The sequence below is a fragment of the Aspergillus sydowii genome, assembly GCF_001890705.1.
Source record: "Aspergillus sydowii CBS 593.65 unplaced genomic scaffold ASPSYscaffold_3, whole genome shotgun sequence".
NCBI lineage: Eukaryota > Fungi > Ascomycota > Eurotiomycetes > Eurotiales > Aspergillaceae > Aspergillus > Aspergillus sydowii.
The window spans coordinates 1,500,331-1,512,842 of NW_024467861.1; the positions used below are offsets into that span (position 1 = coordinate 1,500,331).

The following is a 12,512-nucleotide window of genomic DNA, read 5'->3' on the forward strand; positions in this document are numbered from 1 at the left end:
GCGTCTTCCATCACTGGGGTCGCGTTGAACGCCCCTGCCGCTTTGACACTACCTCTCATCTCCAAACAACGACGCACTTCTGGCCCACACCATCTCCCACACCAGGCACAATGTCGTCGTTTGAAAGATCCATCCTTACTTAGCTCTACCCCGATATTTGCCGCTTTCAGGTACAAATGCGAGTCACCTTTTGCCAGGGATTGGCTCTTTAGAGTCTTGATTTTCAGATGTAGTTGCTTTTTTCATGCGGAGTACATTGAGATATCCACCCTGCCTGCTATGTAAGGTTTTACTAACTCAGAGAGAATGGAGACTGGAGGTATTAAGCACGTTTTCTGCGAAAATGGTGGGGCTATTGATACATACTGTAAAACTCAGCTTCGTTTTCTGAAGTGTACTATTCAACGCAAGAATAACACTGAAAACTTCACATGGGAACTAAGAAAGGTCCAATTCTTCAAAAACTTGCCTATTCAAGAATTAGCCTGTCCATGCGTAGTACGTCACTCATCATGGCCAGGTATGAGCTCTGTCCTATTGTTACGATTCATTCACTTCGATATCTCTTAACAATATACTACTACTTATTTACTCCCTACCTGTTAGCCATGGCTATCTTTATGGTCCCCACGCCTAATCCAACTCGTCAAACTAGTTAATATAGCTACTGTGTGGCCTGTTACCAAACAGCAAGGTGAGAACTCTACTTCAAATGTGTAAATGGGAATTTCCAGATGAGCCAGTGCCGTGAGCGCCGTCATTACAGCAAACTCACCTAGTGTGAAAATATACATAACCAGGGTTGACGGGCAAATTGCCGGGAGCTGTGCTGTACAATATCTCGAGACCAAGGACAGGTGATCATCGCATATCCGTAGCTGGTAGCCGTAAAGCCTGGATTCCGGAGGTACGGGCTGTCCGGGGCTCACACACAAGTATAGCGATATAATGGGATCAGATATAGCTGGCACTGGATGTACTATTCGGTGCAATCCGGCAACCACAAAGTGCTATGATGCTAGAGTCATTGGAGGCGGCTAGTTTCTGGCCAGTTGTTGTACAATAGGCCTGTCTTTGTAAAGAAGTCTTCACTGCAATACAAAATATAGTTTTCGACGGATGTCGTTTTAATGGAGCTAGGTGGATCAACTACAGAATACAGTAGAAAAGGTTCAAAACACAAGCACGACGCGAAGCTAATTGCCAGATAGCCAGAGGATGGAGCAGTTTACGATGTAGCCGTACTCTCGAACTTGATTATTATATTCTCGCATCTTTGAGCAACTTGTCTGAACAATTCAACATCCGCTTTGAAGCTCCGAAATTCTGAGAGGTTCCTCGCCACGCCAAGCAATGGAAGCCGCCAAGCTTCAAAATCACGTGCCACCACCGGCGAGAGCTACGTGAGTGATGCGTCTATCGTTGGTGCTGGCGAAGCTCTGGACAGACAAGGCTCTTTTAAACTCCTCAACCCCAACCATCATTTCGCCCGCTTTTCCATCTTCCAGATACTTACGAACCGCCACTTTTCTCTACTTCCCTATCAACGCCATCCGCAATGGGAGACGTCGCCGTGGAGAACCCGGCGAGCGCCCTCTCGTCTTACACGAAGGCAGCTCCCTTGGACACGATTCCCAACATAGATTCGCTCGAAGGTACAGGGGCTGACGACGGTGACGAATACGCTACCTTGAAGAAACTGCAAAGACACTTGGAGTATGTTTGGGTCGGATTCTAAAACCCGGTGCTTTAGCTGACTAGTCAAACCACAGGTACATCAAACTCCAAGAGGAATACATCAAGGATGAACAAAGGTTTGTTCTGCTTTCGTGACATTACAGAGAGCTCTTTGCTGACCTAGATCACTAGGAGTTTGAAGAGGGAACTGGTTCGTGCACAAGAAGAGATCAAGCGGATACAGAGTGTACCCTTGGTCATTGGCCAGTTCATGGAAGCGATCGATCAGAAGTACGATAATCGAGAAAACTGTGATCATTTTGAACTCAAACTAATGTCTGCTATAGCACCGGTATCGTACAATCGTCGACCGGCTCGAACTATGTCGTCCGCATCCTCTCTACCCTTGACCGCGAAAAGCTAAAACCGTCATCTTCCGTCGCGCTGCACCGCCATTCCAATGCCCTTGTCGATATTCTTCCTCCGGAGGCCGACTCTTCTATTGCTATGCTAGGCGAAAATGAGAAGCCGGATGTTTCATACGCAGATGTTGGTGGTCTTGATATGCAGAAGCAGGAGATCAGAGAGGCCGTCGAGCTTCCTCTGACGCATTTTGACCTCTACCAGCAAATCGGTATGCGTCAGCCTTTTTACGCGACATTTTACTTGTGCCGTGTCTAATACTTGTCTTTTCTCTTAGGTATCGATCCCCCTCGCGGTGTTCTCTTGTATGGCCCTCCAGGTACCGGAAAAACTATGTTGGTCAAGGCGGTTGCGAACAGTACCACCGCTAGCTTCATTCGAGTGAACGGATCAGAATTCGTGCAAAAGTATCTCGGAGAAGGACCCCGTATGGTCCGCGATGTCTTCAGGATGGCTCGAGAAAACTCACCAGCAATCATCTTCATTGATGAAATCGATGCCATTGCCACAAAGCGTTTCGATGCGCAGACCGGTGCTGACCGTGAGGTTCAGCGTATTCTGCTGGAACTTTTGAATCAAATGGATGGTTTCGAGCAGTCAAGCAACGTGAAGGTTATCATGGCCACCAACCGAGCGGATACCCTCGATCCAGCCTTGCTGCGACCTGGTCGTTTGGATCGAAAGATTGAATTCCCATCTCTCCGTGATAGGCGTGAGCGACGACTGATTTTCTCCACAATCGCCTCTAAGATGTCCTTGTCTCCTGAGGTGGATCTGGATTCTCTCATCGTCCGAAACGAGCCGCTGTCCGGTGCCGTTATTGCTGCAATCATGCAAGAAGCTGGTCTCCGCGCGGTTCGCAAGAACCGATACAACATCATCCAGTCTGATCTTGAGGATGCTTACTCTGCTCAAGTTAAGACCGGACAGGACGATGACAGGTATGTTATTCTTCCCATCATTTCCATGATATATGGTGCTAACAAGCTCTCAGACCCGACTTCTACCGGTAAATTGGGGGTCGTTTTTGATCATGTGGTGGTAGTCCTGGCTGTGCATAGCGAGAAGGTAGAAATAAACTGTATCACCAAGATATTTGGCTAGCACATATGTTGTGCAATGGCCGTCTTATCGGTCTCACCCCGACTATCCTTGTAATTGTATCTAGCAGGTCGCGTAGCACGCGAGAGAAGATTGCCTCCACGATAATATGCAATAGCACTTTAGTTCTCTGAATGTTGTTTCCAGAAGTTGGCTTCTCTTCCCACAACCCTGAAGGAACGTGTCCATTTACTCTTAGAGGTCTGTTCAACTGAAGGATTTGGCTGACTTGGGGTTGGGAGGGCGCCCCTCAAGCAAGTTCGCTGACTGTAAAACCCCTCAAGCCTTTCTTTCCAACCTCTTAACGACATTGGACTCTCAAATAGTATCTACTTTCTTTAACCTCGTAACTTCACTCTACTCCGTCTTCTGTATTATAACATTTCGCTTCGACACCTGATAGTATATGTGATAAGACTGCCTGGCTGTACTGCTTATAACATCCATGGAATGATATAGGGTATTTAATTCCCCCAAGTCTCTCTATTACCTCTATTTATACCTAAAGGAGATACTAGGGCAGTATTTCTTTCGAGACCATTGCCTTCATCCACCCGATCTACAGTTTCGAAACAGGCTACCGCTATGTCTCTCCTAAAGCTGCCTAATGAAATCCTCAAATCCATATGGGATCATTTGGTTTCAAGACACCAGAAGAATTCGCTTATCCAGTCATCTCGCCAGTTACACTCCATTTTGAACGTTTATCTCTATCGGGATGCAGTACAACACGACCCTCTGCGTGTTTCCCGATGGGCAGCAAAGCACGGCCGCGAAGACACCCTGGAGAGGTTAGTGAAAGAAGGGCTGGATGTCAAGAATGACCCTTCCATGATGCTACTCTTCGAGTCTGCCCGGTACGGAAGAGATGGTATTATTTGCTTCTTGATTCGACATGGAGTTACGGATTTAGATGTCAAGGAGCAATGGGGTCATAATAGTGGATCTGCACTCTCTTTGGCTGTTCTCATGGGCCGTGAATCCGTGGTCCGCTTGCTACTGCAGCATCACGTCGATCTAGAGAGCAGAAACTTGTTTTGGGAAACCCCATTATTGACTGCGGTAAAGTGCGGCTATGAGCGATTGGTGTCTCTCTTGCTCGAGGAGCGTGCTGATCCCGATGTCGAAGATGCACAGGGCCGAACTACCTTATGGTATGCTGTGGATGGTAGCAATATGGAAATTATCAAACTCCTCACCGACCGATTGCCCAAGTGTCGCATTGATCGAGGGGTTATGAATGGCACTACCCCATTGCTCCGAGCCATCGAATTGAACAATACGCAGGCCGCAAAGCTGCTGCTTGAAGCAGGAGCTCAGATTGACCCGCTGAGCAGGTCGAATCTCCCTTTTGATTCAGTGAATGATGACCTGTGGGCTCGTTTGCACGGCCTGACTTCGGCTCAGGCACGACTCATCAGGCAACAGTTCAGCGCGGTGGGTTGCGCGATAGATGGACGACACGGGACAGCGTTGCAGATGGCGATATACCACAACCTGATAGGCATAGTACGTCTGATACTCGACGAGGGCATTGTGACTGAGGAGTCTGGGTCGTATGCCGTAGCTTGGGCGACAAACCAGGAAAACCAAGAGATGGTCGAGCTCTTGTTGCAAGAATGGGTCGATCCAGAATTTCCTAAGGCTTTATTATTTGCGGCGATGCATGGCTTTGAGGCAATAGCTGAACGAATTTTAGAAGTCAGTGCCGAGCCAAACCCCTCGTCTAGGTCGGGTGTATCACCCTTAGATTGGGCTGTTCGCCGTGGCCATTACGGCGTGGTGGCCCTGCTTGTTGAGAGAGGAGCGGACCTTGAGCAACAAAGGCGAAAAGACCTGTTGGTACATGCTATACAGGCCAAAAATGGCAGGTTATTTAGAGTTCTCGTTAGAGACGTCGACATGGACCAGGGCGAATATCAAAACATTCAACCGCTCCTGAAGACCGTGGGTGACTGGGTGCGCAATAATGACTCGAATAATGGGAAATAGGTCTCGGACAATATTGGAGGATCGTGAATGATACTACTCATTGAATGAGGAAGAGCGACCCGGGCTTTTAGGTACTTATCGAAGAAGGCCAGTAGCAGCCTGGCTTGTATGTAGCAGATCAGTGCCTGGAGATCCTACGTCGGTGCCTGCGGCACCAAGGGTTTAGTCACTCGATAATGCACTAGCCTGATAAGATTAAGGCGCTTATCAGGCTCCAGCCACCAGCTTGCTTGCGTGCTATCTTCCGTATCCGTATTCCAATTCCCAACACGGCCGGTCTGGAAAGCATATTAAAGAATACACGGGCTATTTAGAGCAGGTCATCTATTATTAGACGCGACACTCATGTAAAGAATGAACAAGAAATTCGGTCACCTCGACCTCTCTCAGCTGGAAGATGCCCAGGCCGATGACGCAGCTGGGGTTCCGGTGATTGGCTGCCCTCCGGGTCGCTCCGCAACCGCCAGTCACCCGCTGCAGGCCTGCATCATCTCACCTGTCTTGCTCGCTCTCCTCTCTCCCTTCTCCAACTCCTCCCTGTCACCTCCCTACTTCTTCCATCATCGCTTGATCCATATCTGTAGATTCCATTCTTTCATTTGGGTTTCTCGTTCCTTTCGCGCTCTTGTCGCCCATCATGAAGACCTCCTTGCTCGCAGCTTCGGCGCTGCTGGGCTGTGCCTCCGCCGAGGTTCACAAGCTTAAGCTCAACAAGGTTCCCTTGACTGAACAGTTTGTGAGTGTTCCACCAGAGCTTATATCTTTTGGACTGGGATTATGAAACGCGTTTGTACCTGTTACTGACCTGAATAGATCACTCGCAACATCGCCGACCACGCAAATGCCCTAGGCCAGAAGTACATGGGCCAGTTTGGACAGCAAACACTTCAGAATGAACCCGTTAACGCCATGGGCCGCCATGATGTTCTGGTTGACAACTTCTTGAATGCGCAATGTATGTGATTTATCTGGACTCCTGCACGATAGCATGATGGCTGACTTGACCAGATTTCTCTGAGATCGAGCTCGGTACCCCTCCTCAGACCTTCAAAGTCGTCCTCGACACTGGTAGCTCCAACCTGTGGGTTCCATCGTCGGAGTGCGGTTCCATCGCTTGCTACCTACACGAGAAGTATGACTCTTCTGCTTCGTCCACATACAAGAAGAACGGCAGCGAGTTCGCCATTCAGTATGGCTCCGGCAGCTTGAGTGGATTTGTGTCTCAAGACAACCTTAAGATCGGTGACCTGAAAATCAAGGGCCAGGACTTTGCCGAGGCAACCAGCGAGCCTGGTCTGGCCTTTGCCTTCGGCCGCTTCGATGGAATCCTCGGTCTTGGATTCGATACCATTTCTGTCAACAAGATTGTCCCTCCCTTCTATCAGATGATTGAGCAAGGTCTTCTTGATGAGCCAGTCTTTGCCTTCTACCTTGGCGATGCCAACAAGGAGGGTGACAGCTCCGTCGCTACTTTTGGTGGTATCGACGAGGATCACTATGAGGGTGAGCTGATTAACATCCCTCTCCGCCGCAAGGCTTACTGGGAGGTTGACCTTGACGCCATTGCTCTTGGCGACGATGTTGCTGAGCTGGACAACACTGGTGTCATTCTTGACACCGGTACTTCTCTAATTGCTCTGCCTTCCAACCTGGCTGAGATGATGTGAGTGATACCCTCTAGATTGCTCCTAAACTATATGCTGACTTTTGCCAAGTAACGCCCAGATTGGTGCTAAGAAGGGCTTCACTGGCCAATACAGCGTCGACTGTGACAAGCGCGACTCTCTTCCTGACCTTACTTTCACTTTGACCGGCCACAACTTCACCATCGGTCCTTACGACTACACACTTGAGGTCCAGGGATCTTGCATCAGTGCCTTCATGGGCATGGACTTCCCCGAACCCGTTGGCCCTCTGGCCATTCTCGGTGATGCTTTCCTGCGCAAGTGGTACAGCGTGTACGACCTCGGCAACAGCGCCGTTGGTCTCGCCAAGGCCAAGTAAACGACATAGAATCTATTATATATGTGTACCCTACCTCGTCGTTTTCTTGTTTCATCTCAGGCTCTCGTTTGAATGGGGACCTCTTTGAGGGGCATACTGGAAATCGTTGTTGCAAATGATTCCAGTGCTTGGGGGGTGCCCGTGGACTCCCCATTGTTTCCTGAATCGGCGATTCATTGTCATAATGTTGTGGTTCATCGTTAGTGGATTTCCCGAGCTAGTGTTACCCTTTGGCTACGAAATAAACTAGACCTGCAGTCAGAAATGACCCTCTCAAATTAGTAAATCCGTGAAAACTGTAGAACACATATAGTAATGTTGGAATCTTAGTTGTGGAGTCGGTCAAACTGAACACTTGCCGTGAAGAATGAACCTGGCTCGCATCTGGGGTGTCGCCCCGCATGGTGAGCCGACCGCTTAGGGAACCCTGGTTAGTGGTTGCTGCCTTACCGACCAGGCCGCCAGCCAGCCGCCTTTGGAGCCTTTTGAGGTCACTCATTGACCTCCAGCTCTCTTTCATCACCCCATCTCCGCGACCTGCTCCATTCGCCTCAACTCCCGAGTCGTCCTGTGTTAATATTTTAAAACATCGATAATTGTTTCATCTCATTCATGTGCTGTTAAGTGCGACAAGCCCTTCTTTGACCGCGAACCTCTTTTCTTTGCTTTTTAAAACCCCGTCGCGTGAGCTTGTGGCGGCCAGGTGCAACTACCCATGTACACTATCTTTTCCGCACGACCTCGAGAAAACTAAAACGCTCCTGTATATACCAAGCTCTTCTTCTCGCTTTTGACTTCCCCTACTCGCTTCATCCGCGGTTTGAGGCTGGGTGTTTCGGCGACGGCTCGTAAATCCCTCACCCGTCGACGGGCATGGCTCCCTAGCTGTCGGATACGAGATTACTACATCGCGATCGTTGCTTCTCGGCGGCTTATCTCTGCCTCCCGTATCCATTGAGGTTGCGGGGAGCAACAAGAATACGAGTCTGACGAAAGATACGCGAGAAACACAACATCGGTACAGAGCATGCTTCTTCGGCTACCGTCGAGTCTCTACTACCCCATCACCGTTACGTCGTTGCTGAAACAACCCGGTGATGAGGTGGAGAGGGATGAGGCGATATTCTGGTATGTGTACCAAACTACTGTTACAGAAGGAGATGGGTTGGGAAACAAGATCGATGTGAAGCGAAGTTTCCCGACACGGTTTGAGTCGACCGTTGATGGGTCGATTGTGCAGTGGAAGATTACTGAAGGGGACATTATTGATGAACCGTGAGTGTCTCTCTGTTTGGATATTATGTGCCGGTTGCTGACCCCGCCTAGCGTTGATATCGTTGAGATTGATGAGCCATGCGCGCACGAAGTGCAGTATGGTGGACTTTGCGCTGAATGTGGGAAGGATATGACTGAGTAGGTGTTCCTTATTCATTGTTGGCGCTACGTTCAGACCAGCGACTAATTTGTTTATAGGGCGACGTATAACACGGAGATCACGGATTCTATGCGCGCGCCAATTCAGATGACTCATGACAATACGGCGCTCACTGTAAGCGAGAGGGAGGCTGTACGCGTGGAAGAAGATGCAAAACGGCGCCTGCTAGCAAATCGGAAACTCTCGCTTGTAGTTGACCTCGATCAAACCATTATCCATGCAGCCGTTGACCCTACTATTGGTGAGTGGATGGCAGACAAAGATAATCCGAACCATGCTGCCGTGAGTGATGTGCGGGCATTTCAATTGGTAGATGATGGTCCAGGGATGCGTGGCTGCTGGTACTATATTAAGCTACGACCGGGACTAGAGGAATTCTTACAGAATATCTCGGAGATGTATGAGCTGCACATCTACACGATGGGAACTAGGTCTTACGCACAGGCCATCCATAGTATCATAGACCCAGATCGGAAACTCTTCGGTGACCGCATCCTCAGTCGTGATGAGAGTGGAAGTTTGTCCGTTAAAAACCTCCATCGGCTGTTCCCCGTGGATACAAAGATGGTAGTTATCATCGATGACCGCGGGGACGTTTGGCGATGGAGTCCCAACCTTATCAAGGTTTTGCCGTACGACTTCTTCGTCGGCATAGGGGACATCAATTCCAGCTTCCTGCCGAAAAAGCAGGAGACGGAGACCGCCGAGGAGAAGCAGGAGGCGAACAAAGCCCCAGAAACCACCGAACACCATGTCAATGGATCGACAGAAAAACACGATTCGACCGATGTATCAACCCTAGAACAGCTGGTGACCATGGGCGGCGGAGATAATCCGAGGTTGCTCCAGGAACAAAGTGATGCGCAAGACGAGACGATAATGCACCAAGTCGAAGACCGTCCACTTTTGCAGAAGCAAAAAGAACTAGATGCCGAGGATGAATCAGCAGAATCCAGCGACTCGTCTGCCGTCGATGAGTCGCAAGATCCGTCAAAACATCGTCATCATCTACTCATTGACAACGACCAAGAACTTATCAAGCTAGCATACCGGCTAGAGCAAGTCCACACCAAGTTTTACGATGACTATGAGAAAAAGCGAGCAAGGGGTTTAGGAGGACGGGTGGCTGCGTTACGAGGCGAAAAGGCCATTTCCAAGGAAAAGGACGTGGATCTAAAACTAGTTCCCGATGTCAAGGATATCCTACCAGAGATCAAACGCCGTATCCTGGGTGATGTTGTCATCGTTCATTCTGGACTATGGAAGTTGACCGAGGACACCGCAAACCTCGAAATTACGCACCACGCGAAGAGTTTCGGTGTCACATTCGCAAACAAGATTAACCAAAGAACCACGCATCTCCTAACCGCCGGGAAGCGTACCGCCAAATTCCAGGAAGCAACCCGATACCCTCACATCAAGATCGTCCAGAAGCAATGGCTTATAGACAGCTTACTCCAGTGGAAACATCTAGACGAGACGCCGTATCTTATTCCCATCCACCCCAACGAGCGAGGCCCACCCATCTCACCCAGTTCCAAGGAGGTAGCCGAGAGCTCGTGGCTCTCATCCTCCGACGAAGCGACAGGCGACTCCTTCACAGATAATGAAGAGACTTCCGAGCTGAACGATGACATCCTCAAATCCTCCGGACTCAACGAAAGGTCTCCTATCGGATACGACGAGGACGAGGAGGCTGCTGTCCACGAAGAGCTCAAGGAATTCCTAGGCAGTGACGACGAAAGCGAAAGCGACAGTGAAGCGTCATTCATGGAACGCGACGAAGTGCCTCCGACGTCAGCCCCGGGCAAAAAACGCAAGCGCGAAGAAGGAGCTGACACCGACGAAGGTGATGAAGACGATTCAGAAATCCAGCCTGAATCGGGTGATGCCCCTGGCTCTCGTCTCTCGCAGCGTATTAAGCGGTCATATGAACGGAGCACCGGGTTGAAAGAAGTTGCTAGTGCTGGTCCAGGCGGTGGTGCTTCAGCTCCTAACGCAGGCTGCAAGCCCGGCACAGAAGTTGTCACTGGCGCGGAGGAAGAAATCCCAGACGTCGCATTTCCCGAAACCGAAGAAGAGGCCGCTGCAGCTCAGAATCCTGACTCAACTTACCCCCAGGACCCAGTAGAGGATGACGACGAACTGGAACGTGAAATGCTCGCTGCATTCGAAGAAGGCGGACACGACTCAGAAGCCGAAAAGGACATTGGCGAGGACAATGGCTAGACCAGTCTCAATTTTCGTCTGGACCTCGCTACACAGTGTTGTTGTTCAGTTCGACATCTCTTGACGATTTTTAACTGCATTTACTGTCTTGGGACTAGAGGAGAAAGGGAAGGAATGGTTGGTTATATGCCTTGCTTTCGCTTTGTATATTTTCTGTTCGCGATCGCAGCCAAGTCGTCCGGAAGGTTGTGGTTGTTATGAGCATCGGATCGATTGAGATCGCATAGCGAGGCGTTGGTGACTTCGATTTAGGGTTTTCTTTGGTTTATTTTCCTCTATCTTATTCAGATTGTGATACATATGGCCTAGGTGGGTTGGCTATATTGACTAGGTCGGCCTAGATACCTCAAACTTTGAAAATATATGAATGGAATGGAAATTGAATTTGATATTGGAACGAGTACCAATCGATATAAATATATAGAATTAATAAACACAGGAACGCTACCCAATTATACGCCGTTAATATGCATCGTTAAACATCAACATGGGACATAATACAAAACAACTGATAGGATATAACGCACATCCTCACCCGTCCCATTCACATATATCATAGATCCATTAACTGATCAATCAATCCATATAAACGAAGGAGGTAGAAGTGGAATTGCAAGACTCAGAGTCAGTATCGCAATCGCAATCAACGGCGATGGTGAACATCCCGATGTACCTTCCACGCCATAACAATCATCCACAAAAAGAACACTGTATTTACCAGCTCGAACGCGAACGCCGTTCGCCAGCAGTTGCCTATCAACGAAACCAGTCAGTATTAAGCTCATTCAGTTTAACAATGGAGAATGAAACGGCAACGCTCCGGGTGGTGAGAGAGGAAGAAAGAAAGAAAGGAAGGGGGGAACGACAGAGCAGAACGTACAAATATTACTCTGTGCAATCCATGCCATAGTATCCAGATTATCGCCGCCCTGACGATTGTCGTACACCCAGATTTGGCAGTTATCGTTGATGTTGGCGACGACGCCGTACATCTGGAGCGAGGTTTCGATGAGCCCTGTTAGCCAGAGCGCGAAAAGGATGAATGTTCCGACGAGGATTATCCCGGGAAGCAGGAAGCCTTGTGCCGCGAGGACGAGGACAAAGATTACGAAGAAGAGCGCGAGAGCGGAAGTTGTAAGCATGTATGGGAAGAGCCTAAATGGTGAGTGTATTGGTTAGTTATGCAGTCGAGGGAGAAGGGTAGCCGTGGATGGGGGAAGACATACCATGGGATCCCGAGTCCCAGCTCTGACTGGACAGATATAAACCAGGCGAAGATACCCAGGCAGATGCAGGAGGCCGCGAGGACGGTGAGAATCCAGATATTGAGTTGGATTTCCGGCCACCGGTAATGTTTTGGGGCATGACGGCGTGGCATTGTTGTGTGTCTGGGTTGCTCCCTCTCGCAGGCTGAGTTTATTTTTTCTGTAGCGGTAAATTGGTGGTAAAGTTCAAATTAATGCTGAGAGGTCCTGCGTCTCATATCAATGATGCTGGGCCGAAGATGCAGGTGTCGGACCTGGCTATAGGGCAGGTATATAGGGATAGTCGGGTAGCGTGAGATGTGATGAGTATGCGCCGCACCAATAGGGCCGGTTCGGTGCGAGTTATATCGTATAATCAGGTGTTAAGGCAAGGCCAAGGCCAGCGC

At 49.4% G+C, this 12,512-nt stretch overlaps 5 protein-coding genes across 5 annotated transcripts; 4 read left to right on the forward strand and 1 right to left on the reverse strand.

Moving 5' to 3' along the window:
* Positions 1-1,558: 1,558 nt before the first annotated feature.
* On the forward strand, positions 1,559-3,113 carry rpt3 (proteasome regulatory particle base subunit RPT3; the record flags this gene model as incomplete). The annotated part of the gene is made up of 6 exons (XM_040849195.1): positions 1,559-1,716; positions 1,773-1,814; positions 1,870-1,968; positions 2,025-2,311; positions 2,378-3,041; positions 3,095-3,113. 6 exons carry the CDS (start codon positions 1,559-1,561, stop codon positions 3,111-3,113), a joined length of 1,269 nt encoding a protein of 422 aa, XP_040704677.1.
* Positions 3,114-4,067: 954 nt separating this feature from the next.
* Positions 4,068-5,604, forward strand: ASPSYDRAFT_775237 (ankyrin repeat domain-containing protein). Its single transcript, XM_040850894.1, has 2 exons — positions 4,068-4,268; positions 4,339-5,604. Exon 2 carries the CDS (start codon positions 4,378-4,380, stop codon positions 5,191-5,193), a length of 816 nt encoding a protein of 271 aa, XP_040704678.1. The 5' UTR covers positions 4,068-4,268; positions 4,339-4,377; the 3' UTR covers positions 5,194-5,604.
* Positions 5,605-5,830: 226 nt separating this feature from the next.
* Positions 5,831-7,197, forward strand: ASPSYDRAFT_56339 (pepsin-like aspartic protease; the record flags this gene model as incomplete). The annotated part of the gene is made up of 4 exons (XM_040849196.1): positions 5,831-5,929; positions 6,007-6,148; positions 6,202-6,856; positions 6,909-7,197. The coding sequence occupies 4 exons, from the start codon at positions 5,831-5,833 to the stop codon at positions 7,195-7,197; spliced, it is 1,185 nt and encodes a 394-aa protein (XP_040704679.1).
* Positions 7,198-8,045: 848 nt separating this feature from the next.
* Positions 8,046-11,254, forward strand: fcpA (protein-serine/threonine phosphatase). The gene is made up of 3 exons (XM_040850897.1): positions 8,046-8,472; positions 8,524-8,610; positions 8,671-11,254. Exons 1-3 carry the CDS (start codon positions 8,225-8,227, stop codon positions 10,859-10,861), a joined length of 2,526 nt encoding a protein of 841 aa, XP_040704680.1. The 5' UTR covers positions 8,046-8,224; the 3' UTR covers positions 10,862-11,254.
* Positions 11,255-11,504: 250 nt separating this feature from the next.
* ASPSYDRAFT_29395 (uncharacterized protein) lies at positions 11,505-12,239 on the reverse strand (the record flags this gene model as incomplete). Its single annotated transcript, XM_040844641.1, has 3 exons — positions 11,505-11,614; positions 11,742-12,016; positions 12,088-12,239. The coding sequence occupies 3 exons, from the start codon at positions 12,237-12,239 to the stop codon at positions 11,505-11,507; spliced, it is 537 nt and encodes a 178-aa protein (XP_040704681.1).
* Between the last annotated feature and the right edge of the window lie 273 nt (positions 12,240-12,512).